Source organism: Psittacula echo, assembly GCF_963264785.1.
Source record: "Psittacula echo genome assembly, chromosome: 9".
In the NCBI taxonomy this organism is placed as follows: Eukaryota; Metazoa; Chordata; class Aves; order Psittaciformes; family Psittacidae; genus Psittacula; species Psittacula echo.
Genome location: NC_137745.1, coordinates 19,962,528 through 19,989,722, shown reverse-complemented (window position 1 = coordinate 19,989,722; position 27,195 = coordinate 19,962,528). Strand labels below are relative to the sequence as shown.

Sequence of the window (27,195 nt, the reverse complement as noted above, 5' to 3'; positions counted from 1 at the left end):
TGCCCTCTGGGGAGGAGGAAGGGCAGGGCTGGGCACACAACAGGAACAGAAACTTTAAGAAGCCAGGACAAAGCCCCAGCATTATGGAGGCTCACACAATCAAGAAGGATAAAAATGTTAATAGTGAGTGGTTAAATGCATGCTGAATGTGTAATTTCAGCCTACATTTGGAACAAATCTCTCCTTTCCATGCACTCTGCAAAAGCCCTTAATTACAGGATCACACACTCCACAGTGATCCTCTAGAGCTTTCCTGGGAGTTGGGATTTGCTGCTGCTCTGTCCTCCCCAGGCACAGCCTGTGACTTGAAGAGAGGCACATCAAGCATTACCATACCTAATCCCATGTCACAGGGTGCATCGCCCTTCAATCACGTGTGCTCCCATGCTTGATAACCAAACTCACTCAGGAAAGGTGCCTGACCCCTGCGCAAAACAGACAGTGAGAGTGGCACAGGCCAGTCTGAGTATTTTCTGCTTGGAAACCCATTTTTAACCTACAGCTTACATGTGAGCTCATGTTCTTAAGGGCCCATGCTAGAAAATGAAATTGCAGCTAGACAGATTCACACTGAAAACTAGGCTCTCCTGAAAAACAAAAACAGGCCAGGCAATCATCACCTACTGGGACAACTTGTTCTAGCAGCGATGCAACGGTTGCAAAACATTTCTAAACCCACTTAAACTTGATTTAAAAAGAGCTGAGCTAGTTCAGCTGCATTCAACCTGTGAGGAGATGTGGACTGTTTCTAAAGGTTCTGCAAGAGGTGATTTTAACAAGTTTACGTGTATTACGCTTATGAAATCCATGAAGATGCCTGTGCCTGGGAAATCTTTGGGAAAGCAACAAGTTTGATACCATGGCTCTGCTTTAAACACTGCCCGGGCAGCAGAATCCCATCACATGAAAGGAAGAGATCAGCAAGATTAGAGTAGATAATTAAAGTGGTTATCAGGCTGAATAGAAATACTTGTTCCTAAATGAAGGCTAACCAGAGGAGCTGTTGGTGTAGGTCTGTCCTGCTCACAGTTGCTGCTGTGTTCATGATACAGTGAACTGTGGACTCTGTTCTACACCACCGTTTCCTTCAAATACTGCTTCAAAGGGTGGTTGTTAAGGCTACACAGAGTTAATGATTTGGGATCTCTAGTTTTCATGTTAAAAGTTTCCCTGTTTTCTACGTATGCAATAAATATCAGCCTTAAGCCCTGCCATTTCCCTCAAGGGCTCTGGTTTCAAAATAACTCTTCCGTTGCTCAAGAGGAAAAAAAAAGGCTGTCTTTGTTTTCCCATTATTCGAGATAATTGTAAATAAATGCTTATCGGTTAAAGATTACACAAACCTGGCAGTGTATGGAAGACCACTGAAAAAATTACCTGTGTTTGGGATTTGATATCCATACCTGCTGGTTTTGAAGACCTTGTTCATAAAGTCCTTTCAGATAAAAGTAACAGGCCATGTCTCAGCCAGCTAAGAGAAGTCAGCTCACGAAAGAAGATAGCTCAGTTTGATTTGGGTTTTTGACACTTAGATCTTAAAGCCCTACAGCCAACAAGACAAAGATAAGCAAATGAGCAGCGAGAAAAACCACTGCCTCCAAAGGAATCCAGGCAAAAATCCACATTCTTGCCTACAACAGTGCCCTATAATCCTCCAGGTATTTAGCCCTCCTCCTTGCGATGAATCCTTCAAAAAGGAGGCAACAAGTCCTTTGCCAGGAGACAGGTACCATAGGATCCTGCCACAGGTCTCCCTTTGGCACACCAATATGAACACCTCCCAGTCCTGGAGGCATCAGATGGGATCTCCCCAGTCTGTGCTGTCAGACTTTCCACAGGCAGCAGCAGCAGCCAGGGACTCTGCTCCTTCCTGCACCGTTTCATATCAGTCCTAAAAAGCCCCGAATGCTTTTGGGCAGGGGTGAGTGTGAACACTCCTGCAGCTCTGCCACATCTCCCACTGCCCCCTTCCCCTGCTTGTGTCCAGCTGCTGCTGAGACAGACCCACGCCAGGGATTTCATCTGGAGCATAATTACTGATGACAAGTTACTGTACAACAGGCTCTCCTTCAGCATTACCCTAACACACATGGCCAATAATGAAAAATAGCCCTCTCTCCACCTGAGCAGAAGGCAGGCTGAACTGTGCTCAAGTTGACTGACCTAACCAGTGTTAAACCAAGTCTGCAGCACTCAGGCTTCTGCAAGCAATTAACCAGCAGGCAGGGAGAAGAAAATGGAAATTCAAATGCAATTCAAATGCAAATATAACTGCAGAGAAAGAGTCAAACCTAAGCTGTTTGCCTAAGCCCCAACTTCATCTTAATCCCTTGGCTAATGCAGTAGCACCAGGCAGTTTTGTCAGCAGAAGCAACAGGAGGTCTCAGCCCCAAATCAGATACCCCAGGCAGGCAGATTTGGGGCCAAACATTGGTTTCAGATCCCCCCTCCAGTGCTGCTGGAACTGCAGGCGCTGCAGTGATTTGTGGTGCTGGCACAGCCGACCGGGAGCCAAGAGAAACAAGAAGAACACACAGCCTGCAGGCTCCGAGTCAGAGGATGGACTTATTTTGGGAGTCAGGCTCTGCCCATGGGTCCATCAGGTCTGGGGTGTGCATTTTGCCACACTGTCCAGACACCACTGCCCCAGGCAAGTCCTGCAGCAGAGGCTGCTGCATCGGGTAAAGGAACACAATGGCTAGAGGCAGGAGCTGGACAACCATCAGACCACAACAGCCGTGAGCCTTTAGCCCCAAGGAACAGCCCTGACAGGAAAGCTTGTCTGTATGCAACCAGATGATGACATGAGAAGGAGCCTCTAATCTTACATGCCTTCCTTCCTCAAGTACATCACAACTGCATGTATAGGACCACTAGGACATCAGAGTGGTCCTGCCCAGAAACACAAGGTGCAGAAAACTGTGGTGAAAGGCAGATGGACACCTTTTGGAGTCTTCTCCTCCCAGGGCACTGCTACAGTGTCACCGCACAGTGGTGTGCTATGGGAAAGCTCAGCCTGAAGAAAGGGAAGTTGCATTTACTTGCCACAAGGAGCAGGGAGGAATGGCAGCACATGCACTTCCCCACAGAGGGGACTGCGGTATCTGGCAGAGCTTTTGGGTATCCTCAGCAGATGGTGGTGTTCGGAGCCACTGCGAGCTTTGGACAAAAGGTGCAGGAACTCGCAGACAAAACCAAGCTGCTCCAGGACATTTCATGCCATGCATCTGCCCCGGAAAGTCTAAAAACAGCCCAGAGACTTCACTGGCTCCCAGAAGTACGTCAGCCTTGGTGACCCGAGTCTTCATTACCAGCAGGAGCTCACCATCTCTATTGAGAGACTGAAAGCTATATGGGAACAGCCGGTAACTGGTGCTTCCTTTGAGCACACGGTAGGTCAGGACAGTTAAACTAACTGCACGCTTCAGCTGGTCCCTGCGAAAGCCCTGCAAAACTCTTCCTGCACGTCTCCATGCACTGAAGTGTTGCCTCAGAAAATTCAAACCTTCCAGCTTGGAAAACTGAGATAAGGGAGGGTAAGGCTGCAGAGGCTGGATCACAGGTCCTGGCCCTCAACTTCAAACTCCAGTCCCTGAAGGACCAGGTGGCAAAGCAGCTGCTCTACTTTTACACACTTGTGAAAACCTGAAAGAGATGTTCATGTGTCTGCTGCTAATCTGCATTTCCCAGCCATTAACTGGACAAGTGAAGCCTCATGCATGGAAAGCAACCCCTTTCCTTTGCGGATGCAAGCCCAGGGCTCTGCCTGCCTGCCCCAAAAGCAGTATTTGCTCTCAACAACTTCTTCACGACCAATAAAATGGCTTCACGACGAGGCAGGCTGAGCAGCTATGCCCAGCCCATGCCATCCCTGCATACTCCTACCATGACGGCTTCTTTTCCAGATGCGCCTCTGTGTTTGCTATAAGGACACTATTCAGCGTCCCACACTGCCTGGGCAAGGGAACACAACAGCTGTTTCACTGCGAGGTCACTACAAAACATTGAGTGTCCCAAGAAATCCTCCTTTCATGGGTTCATGCAAGCAGCTTGGAAGGACTTGTTTAGCGTTATTGTTGGAGCAGGAGGGCGCAGCCCGCCTGCGCTGGGGCTGGGGTCAGCACAGGCTGCCCACACCCCGCTTTCTCCCTTGTTCAGAGGGCAGGAAAAGCCTTCAACAGCTTAAATCAAAAGTTCAGCCGGGCTCTTCTTTCAGTGTGACTTTTTATAAGCGAAAGGCCAAGGGGAAGCAAAAATACCACACAGCAGCGATGCCAAGTGCTGGGGGTTTAGTGCTCATGCCGCACAGCTAACCAGCCCCAGCAATTTATTCCTGTCATCAGCAGATTGCTGGGAAGCTGGCACTCAAGAGTGTGGCAAGGAAGGGCGAACCAGATCCCACCATCTCACGTCTGCTCCTCTGTAGGATTCTCCTTACCGCTGCATTCCTCAGTCTCCCTGGATGCTCAGAGCAACAACCTGTGAGAGCAGGACAAAACCAGGAACTTCCCAGCCTGTCTGAAAAGCTGGTTTATAATTAGATTGAGTCACATTTTCCACTCCTCCAAACTCAGAGCTTGTTACTAAGCGCTGAAAATGCCAAATTCCCTGACCCGGCCTCGCTGCAGGAAGAAGATAAGCAGCCCCCTCAGCCCCCCAGCAGAAATCTTATCAGCTCATCTTATCACCAAGCTTGCAGCATGGCAGCCAAGCAAAGCCCTGCCCAAGTCATCCTTTGCCTGGACCTGTTCCAGACACTGTCATTTATTCCTACGCACTCCTCTGTAAATAGTGCCTGTTGCTGCACCTGATTAATCCAAGAAAACTGGGGACCCCAGGGACGAGGTGAAGTTCAAATGCTTTGACATAGAGAGGTTTTTAAGATACCCAACTTATCTTGTCATCCCACAGCCCCTGAGGAGCACTCTTTGCTTGTCTTCCTCTTTCAACAAATACCTCTTTCATAAAATTCACATTCAGTTCAAACTCTTTGAAATAAGGATCATTGCAAGAAGAAAAGAAATAAAAAGCAAAAATCAGTATTTTGTGTCTTTCCTTCCCTGAAACTGAGTGTGTCTTGGCACTGCAGGCTTGTTGCCAGCATCCAGGCCTCTGCTTTGGGGTCAGAGCAAGGCTGAGGCGTGCAGCACAGCCCTAACAGCAGGTACGCCATGGCAGGACTCCTGCAACTCAATCCCTGTGGATCCTGTTCATAAAACAAGGTCCCTGAAGTCTGATAAGAGTAAAGCTGTTCAATAAAAGCCACTTCAACAGACAGAAAATAGAGCAATCATTGGAAAATCAGGCTCCTGCTTAGAAAGTTCAGTGGTGGACTTGGCAGTGCTGGGTTAATGGCTGGACTTGATCTTAAAGGTCTTTTCCAACATAAATAATTCTAATATTCAATGAAAGCAAGAATCCTTTTGCCCAGATTAATATCCAGTGCTATGATAAGCCCACAAGCCCACTGCATAGCTGCACTGTGTAAATCAGCTACGTGAATTACTACAGTCTTTCTAATCACTTTTCCACCAGCTATGTTTGCATAAAATAGCAGCTTCTAGGGGCCTCCACTATGTGTTTTATCTGTCTTTCCAACAAAGCCCTGCTGAGACCATGTACTTCAAACCCAAAAACCAGGAGCCAAGACTTAGCTGTGCTCACCTGGGAAATCCTCCTTAGCATCAGCTAACAAACCCACAGCAGATCTACCCCATGGGATCAATCCATACCCAACCCTACCAGGACAAAGGCAGGTCAGCAGCTTTACATTAGCTTCAAGGAAGACACAGCACATCACCTCTTGCTCAGGGATGTGCCTTGAGAAGCACTGTGCACCAGGAGCTTCCTTCCTTCCAGCATACTTTTAGACCCACCTTTAAACAGAAGCCATCAAATTGTTTGTCTTTATGAACCCTGGGCACCTGCACTTAAGATGTTGGATTGTGCAAGGGCTCAAGTATCTTGTGGATACACTCATATTTATTAGAGGGAACTGGATTTATCCCTGCATCCTAAGGGAAAGAAGCAGGTATTGCCACAGCAATGCCACTTTGTGACTGTATTTAATACTGAGACCCAAGTGCAGAGCCTGGTGCTTCTGGAGTGGCATTTGAAGCCCAGATTTACTCCATCCATTGCACCCAGCTTAGAGAAACACCATCACAGCCTCTATAGCCCATGGCTCAGAGTCAGAAAGCTTTTCTCACAGGCTTGGAGACAGCAGATGCTTTCTACGGCAGCTTGCACACCAAGTCAGATAAGCATCCTGCAGGATGAAGGTAAACACCACATAAATGCCTTCCTTTGTGTGTTTTGTCTTTCATGGATCAAGGCCAGTGTCGGCTTTCCCCGTGTGTGGCAGTGTACATCACTGGTGGGATGCGGGGAGGGCCATGTTTACTGCAAAGCCACCATCCCAAATGCTGACAGAGGTGCTACCAGTGATAGTGCCACTGTCCTCACCTGGACACCAATAGGTTAGGTTTTCATACAAATAAAATGGGACAACCTTTGAGACAGGACTAACAGACCTCATGGAGACCATGGTCAGCACTGTAAAATCAACCATCACACACACCTTGCCTAATGTCCACTTCTGGGACCTCAACAACTGGAAGCAGAAACTACAGGCCCAGCTATTGCAGCTGATGGCAAGATGTCTGAGCAAGGCAAGGCAGCCATGGAAAAGCAAACGATTGTAGGATGTATCAAACAAGGTTATTTACAGAAGAGGAAAGGAAGTTTTGATGCCTTTACAGAAGGCTCTGGTAAACTTTCATCTGGAGTATTTTGCATAGCTGTGGTCATAAACATAAGAAAAATAAACTCAAGCTGGAAGAGGTGCAGAAGACAGCTGCAAAGATGAGGAGAGGAAAAGAAAGCTTATTTTATGAAAAAGGCTGAAGAGGCTGGCTTGGCTTTACCTAATAAAATCAACACAGAGGAATATGCCTGTCCCTTATAAATACAAAAAGGAAGTAAATATTATGAAGGTAGAACTGATTTAAGCTAAAGGGCAGCACATATAAATACTCCTAGCCATCTCTAAATTTAGGCTAGAAGCTGCATTTTTAAATCAGAACAGACAAATTCCGGAGCAGCTTCAAATGGAAGTGGCAGGAACAGGAAATCCACCTGGTCTTTGGCCTGAGCATGATGTTCTTCAACAACAGGACACAGCTGAGAGGTAACAGGTCAGACTCCACAAAGCTTTCAGTGGAAACAGGGAAAACAGATTGTCAGGCCTGTGATGACTGATTGTGGTGAGGGTGCCAGCACCAACAGCCATGGTTATCCTGCTCCCAGGATAACTTGGAGCTAGTGGGAACACGCATACCCCGTTGTACTACCTGTCTGCATGGTGAGGGGGTTGTACCATACGTGGAGATTGAATGTTTTAACCCAGCTCTTGTAAAATGCCAAGGTTTTGGTGTCAGATCCTGCTGTTAACCCTTTTGAGAAGGCACAGCAAAGAGTTTTCATTTCCAAGATACCTTCAGACACCAGAAGAGCAATCCTGCAGTGAGAAGCCTTGCTGTAGTGAGGAAGCTAGAGGACAGCATCTGGACTGAACTGCCATCAGATTTGACAGCTGAAATACCTGCAGGCTGCAGCCAACCTTCAAAGGACACAGAGTCCTGAGAAGACTCATCTGGGAAGACAAGGCACAGGGGAAGGGGATTTCTAATGGCCAGTAAGCTACAATGGCCACAAAGCTGTGCCAGCAGCTGGCTCTTAGCAACATGGAAATGAGACTCCGAAATTAAGACACAAGGTAGTTTTTAACTTTTCTGTGTGTCTGCCTTTGCGTGCTAGAATAGACTTGGTTTTGTACTTAACCTTGAGATCTCACCTGTCCTCCAGCAGCACTGCTCCCAGGAGCACATACCTGGTTCACAGAGAGCCCTCCTGTGTGTGCAGGAGTGCGTGCCTGCGAGGCACTCCTCCGGATGCCTGGCGTTGTTTCCATCCCACAACCGCGGCTGCAGAGAAAAGTATTTTGTCTACAGCCGGCTAGAATCTGCTAACAAGCAGGGAAAGGATCTGAGAAGCAGCTTCAAGGTGATCTCCACAGCAATACAAACCGAGCCCAGAAATAATCAGTGGGAACTCTCTCAAAAGGAAGCCATCACAACTTCTTCAGGCTCCAGATGGGATTTTGGGGACATCATCTTTAAAAAAGGAATTAATGAAATTATAGCCTATTTCTCTGATATTTAAGGGGACTAAGTGTAGGCAACCACATCATATTGTAAACTCTGACCTGCCATTTCATCTCAAAGGGCACAGCCCTTACTCTTTCTCTTTAGAATAGAATCAATTAGCAAGGTCCAGAAGTATTACGCTTTTACTGCTCCAGCTGAGAAATGCAGGGCAGCCTGAGAAAAAGACCAGAGCAATTTGTCCTGAAACTTTCCAGTAAAACAAAAATTCACCCCAGAATGCAGAATTGCCTACGCAGTTCTTGCTAGCCAGGAATCAAATCCCCGTAGCAAAGGTCAGCTGTGCGCAGCAGCCAACATGCATCCCCTGCAAGGAAGAGACCTTCCAGAGGCACCATCTAAGTAAGGGTGCTTACAGCACCCTACAGCCCACTGCTCTTTTAAAGTAAATTTCAAGGTGAATAGATGCAACATACACTTGGTCAAGCCCATGGACAAGCATGAAAATCACTCCCAGTGTTTGCTAAGCTATGCACATCCAGCAACTGTTGGGCCCTGCTCCATCCCAGTCCATTTGAGGCTCTTCAGGCATCTGCTGGTGTTAGCAAACACGCCTCAACACCAAAGTGGCAGGGGGATTGTTCGAAGCAATAAGGTGGGGTGGAAATCATCTATCAGGATTTTCCTGCAGCTGCTGGAGCTATCAAAGATGACTTTTGTGCCAGAAAAGGAGACAAGAGGAAGCTGCGGTGTTATACAAACACTGAACATTATTCTTGCCATCAAAGTAGCTATTAGACAACACCAAGACAAGCCACTCTGATGCAAAATCCCAAACCAGAGTTACCATTCCTGTAACACAAGATCCTGGGTGACTGCACCTGTCTGTAGCACTGGATTCTTGTAGCCCAGTGCTATAGTGGTGCCCCATGCTCAGAGCACAGGCGGTGTCAAAGCAGGGCAGGCACTGCTGCCCCCCGCCCGCGCCTCCTTGGCTGCAGTCAACAAATGTCACGGTCTTTGCTGTAGAACTGGCCCATTCCCTGCGCTAACCCCACGAGCCAGGGGCTCACCCACCACGTTCCTCCTCCCCATCTGCCCGTCTGCCAACAGCAGATGCATTCCTCAGATTTATCTGCCTACCACTGGCACATCGCGGCCCCGGCTCCCTCACCGGAGCCAGCGGGATCACGTAGCTGGACTGAGAACTGCGTGACGGTACGCACAGCTAAAACAAACCCGCCTTCAAGGAGAAGCTGAGATTTCAGGCTGTCTCCTGACTTGCTCTTCATCTCCCTCTGATCTTAGACACACCAGAAGGCTGCCTTTTTAGAATGTTCTCTAAAACTGGATTTTTAAAACTGTTTTTCAGTTTTGCTCTTTGGAAAAAATAAAAAAAATCCTGAGATTGGAATGTAATTTTTTTTTTTTTTTTTTAAACCCATTATTTTCTGAACACCACATGATCCAGGCAAGCAGATGCTGAGAAGTTGTCTTCTCAGCACCTTCCCAAGAAAGGACTGAAGATAAGCAATGTGTTCAGCAGTACCTACCCTCCTCTGGGCTATTCCAACACTTTCTTGCCCTTAGGACTGATTCCCAAACTCAGTTTTTAAGTGTCCGCAGTGCCAGCAGTACAAGGGTATGTCAGATAAAGAGAACAGCTCCCATTTTTCCCAAGAGGGCTTAGGGACGAGGTCAGGAGAGACTGTGTCAAAGGCAACGCAGAGCCCCGCTGGCAGAACAAGGTCTATTTGTCTAGCAGTGTTTTGTTACCACAGCAAAGCAAACTCCCTGAGCCTCAGAGCTGCAGTCCCAGGAATTGTGTGGCTCCCTAGATCCTGAGGCAACATCTCCTTATGAATGTGCCCATCGTTCCAGGGACGGAGTTGTCTCACAGTTTAAATACAGCCAACAAACTGATCAGTCATCCCTGAGAAATCTCTCCTCATTATAGAGGAAAGGAACTTTCCAATGAGGTGAAGAGTTTAAATCCTTCTCCCATAGTCCTACAAAACCTTAAGGCTGCTTCACAGCAACCCTCATGACCCAGCAGGGTGATCAGCTCGACTCCTGCAAGAATGTAACTGAAACAAGCCTCGTGGAATGGGATTTCTCACCTGGACAATTTCTCCATTGGAAGCAATTAAATCTGTGGGAATGGAGACTCTGAAGAAGCGTCCCACCACAGCAGAGCTGTCTGGTATGCCCACCACAGCCGGCACAGTGTCCCGGAGGTCCGAGAGCACAGAGTGCATGGAGGCCTCCAGCTGGTTTTCCCAGTCCCGAACCACTTCTGCCGGCTCACTGGGCCAGTGGCAGTGAGCAGAGGCCGCCAGCAGCAGCACAGGGAGCCAAGTCCTCCCCAGGAAAGGGGGCTGCAGGAGGCACCCAACAGTCATTCTTCCCGGCGGCCTCGGCGACAGTGCTCCAGCCGGAAAGGGGACCACAGGGATCTGCAGGCACCGCAGCGCAGGCAGGGATCCACTGGTTCTTCACAGAAGCCTCATCCTAGGAGTCCTGGGAACCTGGTTAAACATAGGAAACCCAGTCAGCACATTCATGACAATAACCACAGACAGACCCCTTGCAATGCACAGAGAGAAACCTGCTGCGCTACCCTCTTCTATTTAGCTTTTTGACTTAAATGGAGAGTTACCACTACTGTTAAAGGAAGCAGAAGCTTCTCAACTCCTCTTCTGACCTACAGCACCTTGAAAGAAACAAGATCCTCCTGCTTTTCATGCACACAACCATGTTTCTCCTGCTTTGGAGCCACAGCATCCCAAGATATCCACAGGTAAGGAGATGGGGCAGATAAAACTGAAGCCAAGACAGTGGTAATAGGTGACCTTTAAAGGCAAGCTGAAATCAGGCCGGGGCATCAGTAACTGCCACTTACATGCCAGCAACCCCCTATGAAGGCTCCAAGAAACCTCTGGTACTCCAAAGCTGCCATCTTGACAGCTTCATGCACAACAGACACTTCTGCTTCTCTGACCCATGAGCCTGGCTTTCAAGCCAGGTCTCCTTTCAGTTCCAGCTTTTGATATTAGTGTGTTTAAATTTGATCTGGGGGCCAACAATACAAACCCCGAAGTCAGACTGGAGTAAGCCATGCACACAGTGTCCCACACTGCTACCTGCCATCCAGCTCCCTCCTGCTTGCACAGCTCACCCAAGAAACATCTCCAGCTCTCCCTCACTATTCTTCTTTCACTTCCCCAGTTGCTTCTCCCTCCAGACTGGGTCCAGCTGCAGCATGAAAGAGTCACGGATCTGTACACACCCCCAGGTTCCTCTTCAAAGCCCATCTGCAGGCAGACTGCACAAGAGGCGCATGGATCAAGAACGTGCTGTTCAGCCCCAGGAGCACACAGGACTGGGCTCCTCAGGCCAGGCACTCTTGTGTCTTGAACCAACTCCTTTATTTCCAGACTGAGAGAGACTGACTCCTGATTCCCAGGGCAAACCCAGTCTGACTTCTAAACACTGGCTCCCAGTTCTCTGGGCACAGCTCTGATTTATTTTAGCCTCTTCCTGCTGCATCGTGTGATGCACATCAGGCTGTCCCAAGAGACCCTGGAGACAGACTGGGTGGGAAGGGAAATCCCATTTACTGCTTCTTGCCCTCACAGACCTCCCAGAGAAGCACAACAGCAAGACCAGCTAACTCACTGTGCTGTGGCCTGTATTGCCCACCACAGGCTTGCAGAGCAGGCAGAGAGCCTGTCCACGCAGGCAACCAAGGCCAAGGTTACCACAGGAGTAACAGGAGAAGTAAAATTTGGTTGTTCACCCTAAAACCTACACTCCAGAGAAGCTGAGAGGTAGCATGTAAAGCCCAACACATCCTCATCTCTTGATGGAACTTTTCACCATAAAGCATTTGTAGATGGGGTTGACACCTCCATCCCAAGGTAATGGGCCCCCTGAGCAGAGTCACAAGCAGCAGAGGGCTGCGCGTAGCAGAAATTACGAGCTGAATGCAATAACCTCTGGCTACGGCATCCATGAGGCAGATACTGGATCTGATAGTTGTGGAAAACCTGTCCTGATTGAAAGGCAAAAGACACAGCAGAAACAGAATAATATTCCTGGCAACCACAAGACAGACAGGAGGATGGCTGGTGTGAGATCCCAGCACCAGAAGAAAGCACTACTCTTGTACTCCTGTCCGTGTCCTGCCTGCTGTTCCAGGCAGCTGGAAGGACACCAGATGAAGCAACAGGGCCAGGCTCTTCCTAAAGAGCATGTGGTGGTCTCCACCCGGAGTGAGGTGCCTGAGCTGCTTCTCCAGAAGCCCCACTTCCTACAGGACACATCTCTCCTACCAGCTCCCTGCGTGGTCAGAGGACCTGACACACACCAGCTATTTTTGGAGGAACCTAGAGTCACCTCAGTGTGACTCAACACAACAAGCTGTGTGAATGAGCTACGGAGATGGAGCAGAAATCAGCAAGAGGTGCTGAGGAGGCCACTGATCACCACAGCAGGAAACTGGGGGACGCTCACCCCTGCAGAGTGCCTTAAAAAGCAGAAAGAAGAACCACCTTCACCCTCCATGGAGCCTGGGATATGGACACTGCAGTGATGATGCCTTCCTTGTCCATGAGCTACTTCTCCTGCAGCCTGCTCATTGGGAAGCCCTACTGTGTGAGGAACTAGAAAGCAACTCCAGCAAGTACAGGCAGGATCAGAGACTTGCAGCCAGGGGAGGAATGTGGCAGCAGCAGAACCCAGCAGCCCCATGGCTGCTGTGGGGCAGAGATACTATCAGCATGGAAACATGGCTGCCTCTCACAGCTGCGATGAGCCTCCACATCTGAGTGGAGGAGAAACACCCAGACACGCAGACACATGGTGTACAACCACACAGAGCTGTAAAAACACCTGGAGAGGTTCAGCACCATGGCTTCAGGCCAGCCCTTGCCCCGGGCTGTCACTGGAGCTCATGCATGAGCATGGTGCAGCTCCTGTGTTGCTTGGCCAAATGACGTGATCTGGCCTGTGGCATTTTTCTTGGATGGAGTATTTGGGCAGAAAAGAGCTGGTTCTCGATATCTGTGGTGAGCAGGGGAGGAAGATGAAGTCATCACACATTTCAGAAACAATTATCGGAGCAGGCAACAAACACTGCCTGTCTGATAGGCACCCCTCAGCCAAGGAACTCAAGACCTTGTGTGATGCTTGCAGGTCACACAAATTCAGATTTTCATTTTAGGGGAACTACAGGAGAACAGTCTCTGCATATGTAAGTGGAACACACAGAAGGTGTAGGAGGAATTCAGGAGCTGATAACAAAATACCAACAGGAGCTGAGAACAAACTTGCACCACCAAAAAATCTCTTAACACAGCTCCACCTCACCAAACAATCGACAGAAGCTGAAACAGTGCCAGACTCTCACACTGAGTGCTAAGGAGGAAAGGCAGGGTGGTACAGCTCTACAGATAGCTGGAACAAGGCACTGCTCTGCAGTGCTGAGGTCCACATGGACTGTTGCTTCAAGGCAGAATGCTTTTTGGGATAGAAGGTCCTCTGCCTAAGCCTGTGGTCCTGCCTAAGCCAGCACTCCACCAGGCACCAGCACTGCAGGTCTCAATGCAGCTGCAGAACAGAGCAAGAGGTACCTGCAGTGAAGCTTTAACAAACACTGGGACCTGTGTGGTGCCTCTGTCAAGTTGAAGAGCCCACACTATTTCCTGTGAGACTACCATGGGCAAAACCCAGACTCATTTGTGTAAGACATCATGCCAGTTGTACGTGGAAAAGGTCAGTGTTCCGAGACACGGTCCATGCCCAGTGAGTGGCACAGAGCTGGAGCTCTATGGGAGCAAAAATCTCAACACCTCACACAGTTTCCCACAATCTCACAACAGGGCCAAACCCCAAATGCAGATGGCATTCAGCAGGTGGTCTTCTGCTGATCTCTGGGAAGCATCAGGCCGTAGGGCCAACTGACTTAGACAGCACTTTCAAGTTACAAGCGAAAGCCACACCACCCCAGCTTCACTTCATGGCACAGTGCTCCTTCCAGCAGGATCTGTACTCCCAGTTTTGCAGAACACACACAAATGTTCAGGTTAGTCCTGAATTTCAGGATATTTTGCTCTGTCTGATCTTCTGAAAGAACCAACTTTCTCTTTATCCTCCTGCTTCTGTGAGAGATCTTTTGGTCTCAAGTTTGAGCCTCCAGAGCGCTGGATGAAACATCAAAGTCAGCATCAACATCTGCTTCAGTCCTAGTGCTCGGTGCATTTGCCAATGTTGATGCCTGATCTCCAGTGCCAAACCCCCCCGTCTTGGAGACACAGAACTGGGCCTGCTTGGTGAAGTTATGTTGATATGATGCTGCACTTGATATGATGCTGACTTGTCAAGACAATGCTGGAGCTTGCTCCGTCTCCATGCAGCTACAAGGCCCACTGACACATTAAGGACACGCTCTACCTTCACGATTCAGGAACGCGGAACAGTGAAGCCAGAAGATCGGAATGAAAGGAAGGACTGAGAGCAGGATAAGGTAGCTACTCCAGCCACGCATCTTCTCAGAGACCTTTCCCTCTGCCCACCACAAGATCAGCAGAGTGGGGCCCGGGGAAGCATCCCAGCAGCAGGAGCATGGCTGCTCAGAAACCACTCCTCCTCCTTGGCCGATTATGCTGCCACCACTTCAGCAAGAACCAGTGAAAGTGAAGTCTCTGTCCAACTACATCTAATCCAATTGCTGAAGTACACAATCACATCACTGGGCTGAGGTAATTAATCACTGCCAGCATATTAATGCCACTGAGCCCAGCGTATAGAAAGCTCAAGTAGCTGCTGTGCAATTCTCTACTCCAGATAAGAAGGTATTTAGGAGAGTTCAGAGGAATCCCACTTACCTGACTGCTTATTTACCAATATCTCCACTGAAGAGTGGCCTTTCTCTAAGGAAGCAGACTCGGGCTTGGCTAAAAAGGGCCAGTGCAACTTTCCAGAACAGAGTTATTGTCTCTGCGCAGCTCTCTCGTGCGTGTTTCCACAGGCGGATCTCTGGGCAAGTCCTGTCAGCTGCTGCGTGGCTGCGTGTCAAGGCAGCAAGCAGGAGGAATGATGAAACCCAGCGTCACCGGCCAGGCACACGAAGGTGGCACTGTGCAGTGCACGCTCCCCAGCCCAGAACACGACAGCACACACCAGCAGAGCCTGGGAAGGGGGGTAGGAGGGACAAACAGCTCGGAGGCAGCACATCTGGGCAGAGCAACCCATCACCAAGTTTCTGAACTAAGAGGTACAGACTCCTCAAGGCTAAGAGCATGCCAGTCAGCAAGTCCGACACATTACGTGCACAAAGGACACTCTGGAGCGTGAAATTTAGGAAACAGAGTTTCTGCGCTTGCCCAGCTCTGGACATACCCTGAAACACAGGCAGCATTCCCTCCAACAGCCTGTGTTATAAGCAAGGGGAACCGGCTGAAAATAACTTTGGGGATTACTTCCAACCTCAATGGCTTCAGCCATGTATGTTCGCAGATGGCAACCCAGCTCCAGGCTGCTGCGCCCAGGTTATGGAAAGGGAGGTACAGGAGGGCAACTGCACAGGGATGCATTCATCACACACAGATTGACCAGCAGGCAGCTGCTGCAAGAGAACAGGCAAGGAGGCCGAAGACAGATTCACTGCTAGTGTAGTCCCCTGCTCAAAGCAACAGCATTGTGTCCCCATGGTACTGACCAGGCATCAACAGCGACAGTAGCTTTACACCAAGACTGGCTGTCTCTCTAGAAGACAAGCTCATCCACAAGGTTTTGGCTTAATGCAACAATCACAGCTACCTGTTTAGAGCCAGCTGTGCATCAAACTCAAAGCAGCAGCCAGCTTAGCATCAGAAATCAGACTGAAAGAGAAAGTTGCTTCAGCAGAGAGCCCAGACGAGTGTTCTGGCAGCCTCTTGCACCCTCTGTCCCTCACAGCCAGTTGACAAGCTTGCCATCATTAGATGGTTACCTCAAACACCATCAGTCCAGAAGGTACAAGCCAAGCTGCACTCAATTCTTCACCCTAGAATTTCATTTCAACACACTTCTGCAGCTATGCTCACCTTGTATTGTCACCAAGCTAACCGCTCAACAGACCTGACACCTAGCTCAAAGGATACACACACAGAAAAGATGCTGCTTCTCAGTCTTGTTCCTTCCTGTATTCATGCATTGCTCATCTCCAGCACGTCTGGTGTCAGGAAACCCTGACACTGAAAAAAAAATCCTGGGGAAAAAGCCCAAACGCAAACAAAACCAAACCAGCAGTGCTAAAATTGTGTGATGGGCAGGGAAGTGAGCAGCACACTCTTGCTGATGGGAAGCTCTGCTGCAAACTGTCACTGACTTGTTGCTTCACGTCACACATGCCACAAGCAGCTTCATGAAGCTTGTACAGGAAGTGGTCACAGCAATCGGCACCTCACAGCGGGTTTTGGTAAAGCACCAAAATATTGAACTTTCCTGTAGCTAAGAGGAAGCTTTCTACTAACTTCCATTACCTTTTGTTTGAAAACTACAGTTTGCGCCACTGAGGAGGAATGAAGCCTTCCCACACCCCTTTCGTTTGTGCATCTCGTGTCTCCCTTGGCCAATAAAACCAGCTTGTTTGGTCCCCAGCCTGGGACCAGAGACACTGATGGATGCCTCTGCTCCAAGCACTGAGCAAGCACCTAGGGCAAGGTGGACTTCCCACCATCCAGCACAGGCTTTGTGTTCATGAGGACATGCGATCTCCAGACCTCTTGCAGAGCGAATGCAGAGGCAGCTCCAAGATAGAAAAGATGCAAAAAGCAGAATTCTCCTTTCCCCCTGCCCCGCATCTGCCTGTCCAGAAGCTGGGTCACCATACTGCTCTTCCCAGCTTGGGACTCTGCTCCCAGGAAGACTTCTTGGTCTGACAAAGGTAAGCACACAGGATATGCTCCTGGTATGCCCCCTCCAGCAAGAGCTGTGCAGGTGAGGAAGCAGCATCAGCAGCTCCTGGAGCCCCAGCCAGAGTACTCCTACAGAGCTATGTGCAAGGGGCACTGCAGAGCAGCAGCAGAAACACCGACACCAGAGCTGGACACAGAGCATGTTTTACGTTCCTTGCAGAGTACATTTCCCTCAGAAGATGCAGTGATAAGACTTCTGAAGGCAAGCACCGTCCCCAGCCTCCCGCAGCCCCAAGGAGGCAGGAGAGGATTATTGTGGTACCCACAAGCACCTCTAGACTACACACTTGCACACTGACCTGACATTTGCTGGCAGACCATGTGGATGTCCCACTGCTTGTCAGTCCTGCAGCATGTGTGCCACTTGTCCTATGCTTGAGCCATGCCCCAAACAGCCGCTGTGCCTGACCCGCCGCAGTGACCGGCAGCTGCAGATTTTGGCTAGGCAAGACTTCTGGCTCTTGGATGAAAGCTTCACCAACCACAATCAATCCCTTCCTCCCACTTAGTTATTCCCAGACAGCCAACTCAGATTGTATCTTCAAGTGCATTCAGTTGAAAGGAAACTCAGATATTATCTTCCCAAGTATTTAGAAGGCCTCAGAGATCATTTTTTCCCCTGTAATTACAAACATCACAGCCAGGTAGAACTGCCATTTTCCTGGCTGCTGGCAGCAAGCAAATTAGGATATGAATCCCCACCAACAAGCCAAAGCAGAGTGACAGCTTCACCAGTGCAGCTCCATATGCCTTGCATCCCTTGAGCCAGCCCTGTCACAATGGAGGGCTGGTGGAGAAAGGTGATGGGGATCAAAGGTATAAAATGGATCCTTCCTGAAAGAAGTCGGGAGAGAACAAAGCGAGATGGGACAATTTCATAGAAGGTAGAGTTAACAGGGCAGCATTTCTGGCTCAACCAGCACTGTGTGACAGATAGCAGGGTCCCAGGATGGCATGCAGTCAAACGATGGCTCGCATTCCTCTCCAGGCATCTTCTCCCGGCTGTTACTGGAAAGGGCACAGAGACTAAATATACAGCTGTAGCAGGGCAGGGGAAGGGTCTGTCAGCAAAGGGCATGCAGTTCAATGTGACTTTGGCTTCACTTGGATTTCCAATGTGTAGCCAGCCAGAGCAAGCCCCTAAAAACTCTACTACTGGTGACTTCTGGTTTTGTCTAGAAACAGAGTGAGAGAGTGTAAAAATGCTAATATTTATTTCTATGCTTAAGGCAATGTAAGCTAAAGCTAGACTAAAATCCACAGGAAATTAAACTACAAAAGGTTAAAAAAAGAACAAACCAACAAAACAAAACCAAGAGCTCCTTCCATACAAATGCCATAAAAATGCATATTTTGAAGATAAACACAACATGTGTTTTATGTGTGTATAGATATGCATGCACACAAGATGTAGTAAAAAACAGAACTCAAAGCATCAGGATAAAATAGGTATTTCTGACCCTAAATTTCTTCTTTGTAAGGAAAGCTTCATATTTGTGTTGGACATTAATTCTGATGAAGACCATGGTGTTACAGAAGAGCATTTCAGCAGAAACCATCCAGGACAGAGGACACCAAGGCTGGCAGAAGTCCATCAGCAGAGACCAAAGCACTGTTCTGAAATATTAGAGCAATTTTAATTTGGACCATGACAGAGTTATCTCAGTGGTTTGTGTACACAACACAGAGACCAGTCCCCATGACAGTGCACTTGGATTTGAGGAGCACTAATTACTAGAAACATTGGAAGTAGAAGATAGAGGACTCTTGAGATAAATTCCTAGGCCCTCCATAGGCTCACTGTGCCACAGCAGCTTGTGTTCACTGAAGTCTGACTCTAGGCTCTCTAGAAATAATTTGCACAGGGGGCCAACTGTTTTACAAGTGAATTTGGCAGGTACAAAGCCAAGTTTTATGTAGCTTTAAAACTAAACGTGGATTTTTGTACCAAAATACAAGTCTTCAGGTACAAAAAGATGAGCCCAGACTGTCTCTCAGCCATCCCATCTATGAAAGGCACAAAGGATGACTTCTAAAATAGCAAAATACACTGTGTTTATAGGGCAGTCTAACAAGATATCTAGAGGACCCCTTGGCAGCCCTAACCAGAAAGTACAGTTGAGGCATCTGACAAGAAAACACAAAACCAAGAAGCAAGATACAAGACTTCTTAAATGCAAAGCCTACGAGGCATTAGAGCCCAATCTTGTATTCCTCAGCGGGTAGTTCGTTCCCCAGCTAGTGCCAGAGGACACGTGCAAGAGCAGCTGGTGTGACAGTCACCTGTGTGTCCTGTCCCCTGGTATCGTTCACCATCCACCAGCTGTTTCAAGTCTAATTCACACCAGCTAACGACCTTTGATAGAAGTCACCCGGCTGGAAAGCTGGTTTCTATCAAAGATGCTGCTTCGGAAAAGGGTTTAAACCAAAGCATCATCATGGACAGGCAAGCACAGTCTTTCCTTCACCCCACGCTCCAAAGGGACAAAATCATCCAGCAGCACTTGAAATCTCAGCTGAAGCCTGGAAAAATACTTCTTCCCTAAGCTGCTCTGCTGTACTATGTAGATGTTCTCTTCAGATGTAGTAGTCAGGAACACTGAAACTGATGAGGCTAAAAAGGTTTGCATCTCTTGCTTGATTTCTTAATGGAATTAAAGGCTGCACAAAAACTCTTATTGAGCCTTCAGAGAAACAACATGGAAGAGAAACTATGAATATCCTAATTGCAGAGGGCGCTTCCACTGGACATTTCGTCTTATTAAGAACTAAAGAGTACACACAAAAAGAGAAAGACACAGAGGGATGAACTCTCATTTCTAGCAAGGCAGGAAATCTTACTGAAGTTTCTGCCATGGTCTGGCTTTCCAAGCACGTTGTACAGGTCACACAGAGGAGTGCGGTGAGATTTGGCACGTCCTTCTAGCCAAAACTCTCCCACCTACTCTATTTTTTTTACTGAGTAACAAAGGTACAGAGCTCTTTCTGTCAAATTAACAAGTAGAAGCTTAGAAGGGTGAAGGACAGTCCTGAAAATCACCTTCTTAAGAAACCTGATCATAATTCCAAATCCTCTTCTGCAGGAAAGCCTTCCGAGGCTCCAGCTCTGGCAGAACACCTGAGCCTGGCCAGAGGGCTTGTGACAGGACACTCACCCATGTTTGACCTTTTCCCATCACCAGCACAGCACCGAAAACAGCATTCAGGCTCTCCTGGGATATGCCAGTACAGCAGCCACCAGGCAAGCATCAGCTTTGCTAATGGTTCTGAAACAGGCAGGGAACTGCAGGAGCACCCAGAGCAGGCAGTTTGGGCAGGAGTTCCTCCAGCGCGAGGAACAAAACAGCCCAAAGGCTGCAGGCACTAAAAACAGGTCTGAAAATAAGGAAAACTTGATGGAGGTTTTGTACCCAAAGAGTCACCTCAAAATGCTGTTTGGCTGCAGTCTTTTGTGGAGAGGTGGCTGCATTCCAAGGGTTTATAATCACCTTCTGGGAATTCCACAAAATTCCTCAGATAATGAAATATTTCGAGCAAGTCCTTGAAAGTGTTTAAGCACCATAACTTCCTACAGGTTGATGTCACTAAGCTCAGGACTGGAAGGCAAGGATCAGGCATTCTTCCCTGCCTGCCAGGGACCTGACTGCCAGGCACAAGATCTGCTGCTCCTACCAAAGGGGAGTAAAGCACAAACGGCTGACATGAAGTGGATGTACAAAACAAGGCAAGCAACACCAACAAAAAGCCATTTTCAGCACTTCAGTTACGTATGCAGCATCATTTATATCCTTTGTGGCAGCGTAACTAAGGGCAGACACATTCTGTTTAGAAACATCCCGCTGTTCCATCGGCTTTACCACCCCACCCTACAACTCCAAGCCAAGGCATTAAGATTCAACTTTATGGAGTTGCTCAGCCCTTATTTATTACTCAGCTAGCAAGACTGCCACAGTTCTTCATTTAAATCTGTTTACCACCCAGTGATTTATGCAAAGCAGCCAGGGCTTCAGCCATGGACCTGCAACTTCTGATGTTTCTCATGAAAACTATTCTAAATGCTTCTTGGCAGAATGAGATATAAATGATCCAACTTTAACCATCAAGCATAAAATGGGAAAGCTGCAGAATGCAGCAGCACTGCTCCCAAGCCACAGAGGCAGAGAAAGCTTCTGGAGGGGGAATTAACTCCTCAAAGATCCGCAGCTTCCAGCTGGGCAGCACATTCCTTTAAACCCACAGAAATTCAGGAGTCACCAGAAACCATCAGAGAGACAGGCTCTTCCTGCAGGTACACATTTTTATAGGTGCCTTCCCCTCTTCCTAGAGACCAGGGGGCAAGGGCTGGACTGCTTCAGCAGAACTGCTCCTCACAATAATCTCTGGCCTCAGCTTTTGATCACACAGTTAAGTGCAACAAAGATCATTGATGGCACAAGCTTACTGAGGCAGAAGGACAGTGAGCGGCTTCACAGGTCCATCTGCTTCCCAGCTGCTCTTGTGCAAGAAGATTGATTTAAATGAAAAAGCAAGGACAAGCACCTTAAAAAAGACAAGACAGTGACAGAATCCACACCACATTCCTGCAGCATTAATTTCACTGTGTTATCTGTCAGCTAAATTACCTTGCTTACCTGTACTACGTAATTTAAAAATATCCCTCATCTGGTTTTGACCACGGCCTGAGCGGCTTCAGCCACAGGAGCCCGAAGGCTGGAGCTGCTCACCACAAGTCCACCAATGCAGAAACAGCTCCAGCTTTTCTCCCCACCCTGCTCTGGTATGGAGAAACCAAGAGACAAGTTGAATTATTTCAAGGAGAGACCAAACTACTTCACACTGGAAGGCGTATCAGTGGGATTTAGGCTTTTTTAAACAAAAGCATTCTGCCCCATCCACATGGATACAAGACACATTCAGTCACAGTGCTCACTGCTTACATCAGGAACGGTGCATTAAGGGTCTGGCCAAAAAGGGCCAGAGAATCAACCCTGCCACACACAAAGCCAGCACGATGGACTAAATACATTGCAGGGTAACATGGTCCCTCTGCAAGCAGCATAGCACTGCTAAAGAAGCTTCAAAGATTGCTCCAAGCAATCCCCCTGCAGCAATGCCAAATGCAAACATCCTGTCATTCCCAGTACCCAAATTCTACAAACAAGAAAGTCCAAAGGACTTAAAAATAGGATCAAACTGGCCTGTTCAGGCACCAGACAGTTATTTAAAACTGGGACCCAAGGACAAACTGGATAAGGGCAGAGTGCCCATAGGAAAAAGGAGAGGCAGGGAGACAGCAAGGACAAGACAAGGAAAACTGATGGATTTCTTCCATAAGCAGCCACAGTACTCACGTAGTGTAACACATCTGTGACAGTTAACTAGCTGACATGGCATCTGGTATCAGTCCTAAAAAAATGGTCCAAAGGATGTGCCACAGCACAAAAATCCAGCGATTTCTACCTTCCTCACAGGAAATCTGCCTTGTAGTGGTCAGAGGGGTTGAAAACAAGACCTGCATGTTTTTGAGAGGAACACCACTCCCCCAAATTACAGCTTATTTCCAACAGGGTGAGCGCAGGCTGCATCCCTGTTTTCACTTGCCATTGCAGTTTTACATAGAAGGACTGCACCCTGCATTCCCAGCACACTGACTTTGTTTCCCACTGCTTCCCTGGTGACAGTCCGGGTGGTGAAGAGACAGCAGCATGGACTCAGAGCTGCACATGGACATGGAAGATGGTAATGCTTACCATCCTCCTGCTCAAGTGAGCAGATTAAAACATGAATTTAAGTTGTAAAGAGTTAAAAAAATGAACTAAGAAGATGGGTCAGATCCTGTACTGACTTCTTTCCCAGTGCAGAGTAACATGGCAGAGCATGTGATGATGGCTACCTACTCCCTCTACAAGAATCCCAGGAATGGGGACAAAGTCATTACAGCTCCTATGTATGAGGCAGCAAAACAACTGGATGCCATTCTGAGGCAAGAAGGAAAATTAAATCAGTTCAAGCCTCTCTGATCCAAGCATCATCTCTTCTTGCTCGCTACATGTGCTTTGGACACCCAAAAACCACTGTCCCCTTTGTGTCTGTATTTCTTAGCCAAGTTTGGCATACTCAAGACTTCATAATCCTTTGCAACAGCAGTGCCTCTATGCCCATACTTTCATTACTTCAAGCTCTACTCCCATAGAGCCATTTTCTCTCCCTCAAGGCACCCAGAACAGAGCAGAACCCAGCCCTAGGCACAGTCTGTGCTGACCCCAGGAGAGAAATGAGGATAACCCCATTTCCTAACTCAACAACAGCCTGTAAAAGTCCTAAGTGTTCCTGAGAGCATCTAGAGCCTGTAACAGCAGAAAAATACATCTGTCCTTAATCACTCCAAGTGTTTTCTTCTCAGTCTACCCCCCCAAGTCACTCTTGCTTTGATTTCTGCTCAGCATTGCCTGTTCTTCATTAACAGCGTGATGCCCAAATACCAGTAATTAGTTTTAAGAGGTCATTGCATTACTAGCACCCACTGGACACTCCTTGCTGCTCACACAGGCTGTTCTTAGATACAAGTAAATCTGAAACACTTCTCAGAAAAACCTGATGGTTCATTGCTATCAAATGGCATAGGAGAACATAAACAGTTGAGCAAGAGCATACGGGCTGTATTAAGAGAGATGCTCAAGCACCACAGGAAAAACGCAGCCTTGGAGTTGCAGAGAGGCCGTTAAGCTCTGAAGGTGTGTTGTTCAGCTTGCCTTCACTTCACAGTGCTGCTGCAGATGTGAGGAAACAATTAAACTGCTTATCACAGTATGTCCCATTCAGCCTCCAGAACGGGAGAGCAATTCCAATCCCCAGGTGGCAAGCGCAGCAATTAGGTACCCAATTATGTGCACCAAAGCTTTGCTTTGCTTATGTTGTTTTACTTCAGTAGTTACATAGTATTTCCTTGGCTTACTGTCACTAAGACTTTGAATCCAGAAACAACCTTAAGGTCTCAGCTGAGACCTGGCTGCACATTGTACAGCACGCAGAAGGGTCCACATGTACGCAGGTGACTTCCAAGTCATTCAGCAGAGCCCGTTACAAAGCCTGGTCACAGCCGTCATCATTTCCTCACCTGGAGGGGCTAGGCTTAAAGTTTTAAACTAAAACCACAGTTACACTGCAGCCAGGCTCAGCCTCCAGCTCCATCTCGGGAGAGCAGCTCTGGATTGGCACTTGAGCCTCTTCTGAACTTAATAACAGGCTGTCGGGGGAAAATGTGGTTTAGCAGCTCAGTCCATCCCTTATAAAGCAGAGACACCGTGCCAAAAATAAGCTGGCTTACTAGTTAGAGTGACCAAGCACTCACTTAGCAGTTTCTGATGATCAACGCCCTGTCTGCGCCACAGCATCACCACCCTCACTGGCTGCACACTGGACAGGAGAGGACACTCCCTCCGTGAAGGTGTTTCACGTAAAGCAGTTAGCTGTTTTTAAAGTAGCAGATGGACAGGACCCTTTTGCCAGTCTCCCCAGAGGAAACATTTTCTTCCAGCTCAGACAACGTCTCTAGTGCAGCTTTGCTGCATCTGCAGCCCTTTCTGCTGAAGAGGCTAGGCTCTCCCGGCAGTTCTGTACCTGGCACTTCCCAAAGTCATGTATGACAACAGCTACAACAGCTGGTCAGCAGCTGTGGGGAGAAAAATCACTGTAATGTTCAAGAATGATGCAGTTTTGGGACTTCTCAAATATAACCATGAATTCAGTGGTGTCCTCCCAAAGGCCTTTGCTACCCTATTGCAGCAAAGCCCAGAGCAAGCAAAACTATATTACAGAACTGAAGCACCTTCCACAAAAAAAACAGGGAAAAAACAAGCTTTCAGAGATGCCTGGTGCCTCCCACCGCAGGGCAGCTGCAGGAGACAGGCTGCCTCTCAGTTATTCTTCAAAACCCTATGCCAGCTGGAAGGTTTGCTCATTAGGCTGAGCCTAACCCCCCCACTCTCCCAACAGCACATGATGTTGCTCTAAGGTAACAGAGACAATTCCCAAAACATCAAGGTTACAAAGTGAGTTTAAAAAAGTCAGAATACCTGAGAATTAAGGATGTCCATGAGCTGGTCACAGGAACCACCACAATTCACTCCTATTCTTCACCCTTATTCCATCTCCTTGTTCTCTCTCCCTCTGAGACAGGCAAGCCTTTCACTCACCCATGGCTGTCAGCAAGCAGCCCAGGAGAGACAGGGCAGGATCCTGCTCCAGGGCTGTGGTGGCCAGTGGCAGCACCTCCCTTCTTCCCTCCCACCCTCAGCAGTGATTCGGCCCCTCGGGCTGGGCTGGAAAAGGCCCTGGACAAGATCGTTGCAAACCTTAACTGGGCAGATCAAGTCCATAAAGCACTGGTGAACTGGGAGCCTTTCAGACGCCTGTAACCTGATAAGATACATGAGATAGAGGGCATTTTTGCTGGAGAGGAGATGGCACATCCATGCTGCTAACCTTCCATTGTGCCAGGCCAAGTACCTCTCAATGCAGGCAGTTAGGTCCTGTTTGGTGTCTTAAATGCTGACAACCTAAAGCTGCCTTGGTTGGTTTTTTTATCCTTTAACTCTCGGAAACACGTACTGCTTTTGATGAAAACCCCAAACAAAGCCTGAGGCAGGGACACAGCATGGGAAATTCCAGTTCGAGCAATTAAGTTCAAGAGTTAAATGCAGCTCCACCGTCAGTCAGTCTCTTCTCTGCAACAGCGGTGTCACTGCAACTGGTGTGGCCAAGACACTCACTGCTCCTCCACACAGGCCCGACAAGGAAGAGCTACCACAACAGCTAAAGCAAGCTACCCCACCCCCAGTGACAAACAATCCACTCCAAATGGGAATGAGTTCGGGAAGTCCTGCAAGAGTGAGCTCTGGCCAAATCACTTCAACTGGGAGGCAACTCCTTCGGAATGCGCTAAGGGGTTTACAGCATCTGGACGTGCGTGCTCCCTATGCTACGCCCTGCTCCATCCCAGCCTCCGATGGACAATCCCCCCTGAAGGCAGCTCCATGGGAACATTACTCACGGGCTGACTCACTTCCAGCCATGAGGCAAGGAGACTGAAGAGGTGCCTCCTCAGGATGCTGGCCTCCAACCGGTCCATGATCGAGGGGGCACGCAAAATGCACTTAGGTGGCAGCACAATGGAACTGTGATTAGCATCACTCCTCCTAAAACTGGTACCTTCTTGACTACAGAATCTAGACTATATTAAAACTGTTAAAACCTGAAGGAGGCACCTCCCAATGCACTGTTTGTCTGTCTGAGCAGAGTTGGAAAGTATCATTTTGCTGCTGCAAAAAGTTATGTTCCCAAGACCTTTTCTCAGTGCCATAGTGCTGCCTGCTCCGTCATGCTCACTGCTTTTCTTCCTTGAGAAAGCTATTTCTTTCTTCCACTGCTTTTATACAAAACCAAGAAACAATCTGAAGAAAAACTGATAAGAGGACTCATGCCTGCATTTTATTTATTTTTTTTAAAGATACCAGCTATCTACATCAGCAGTGTATTTATGAAAGCAAATCACTGGAGATGGGTGCCCCGAGGAACTGCAGGCAACAGCACTTTCCAGACCAGCTGAAGTAGCCTAGCAAAACACCCCACAAATCATTGAAGGAGAGGTCTAACCACATCACCTACAAGTCTATAGCTTATTGTGGGTATTGCAAGCCCCAGCACACAGAACAGGAGTGGATCTGAAGCACTGGGATAACTCATGCTCCGACACAAGCTCATCAGCTGGAATGAAAGTTTAGAGGCTGGGAAAAGCATCCATAATGTCACTTGTGACAGCAGGTTTGCTCTGCTTGTAACATACCCTGGAGATCAACCGATAAAGGCTTTTCACCATTCAGCCTGTTATTTCATGTAAATCAAGTTGTCCTGCTACAAAAAGGCATCTCCATATGAAGAGCAAGGTGCTCAAAAATCCAGAGCAGCCTCATCAAGACAAGTTTAAGAAGTACTCTCACCAGGGCTGAATCCCTTCAGACCACAACCCCCCCACGACCAGAAGGTCCTGCTCCCCTTTCTATAGGTGCAGT

The 27,195-nt window shown here is 48.2% G+C and overlaps 1 protein-coding gene across 3 annotated transcripts in view; it reads right to left on the bottom strand.

The window, feature by feature from the left end:
• DAG1 (dystroglycan 1) overlaps nt 1-27,195 on the bottom strand; it is a 52,340-nt gene that overhangs the window by 5,253 nt on the left and 19,892 nt on the right. For 2 of the 3 annotated variants that reach the window (XM_080625647.1, XM_080625648.1), the window contains exon 2: nt 10,286-10,693. In XM_080625647.1, coding sequence (XP_080481773.1) covers nt 10,286-10,567 — 282 coding nt within the window. In that variant the 5' untranslated portion in view covers nt 10,568-10,693. Of the gene's footprint in view, nt 1-10,285; nt 10,694-15,052; nt 15,117-27,195 lie in introns of those variants that run through there. The other variant, XM_080625649.1, reaches the window with a different exon arrangement.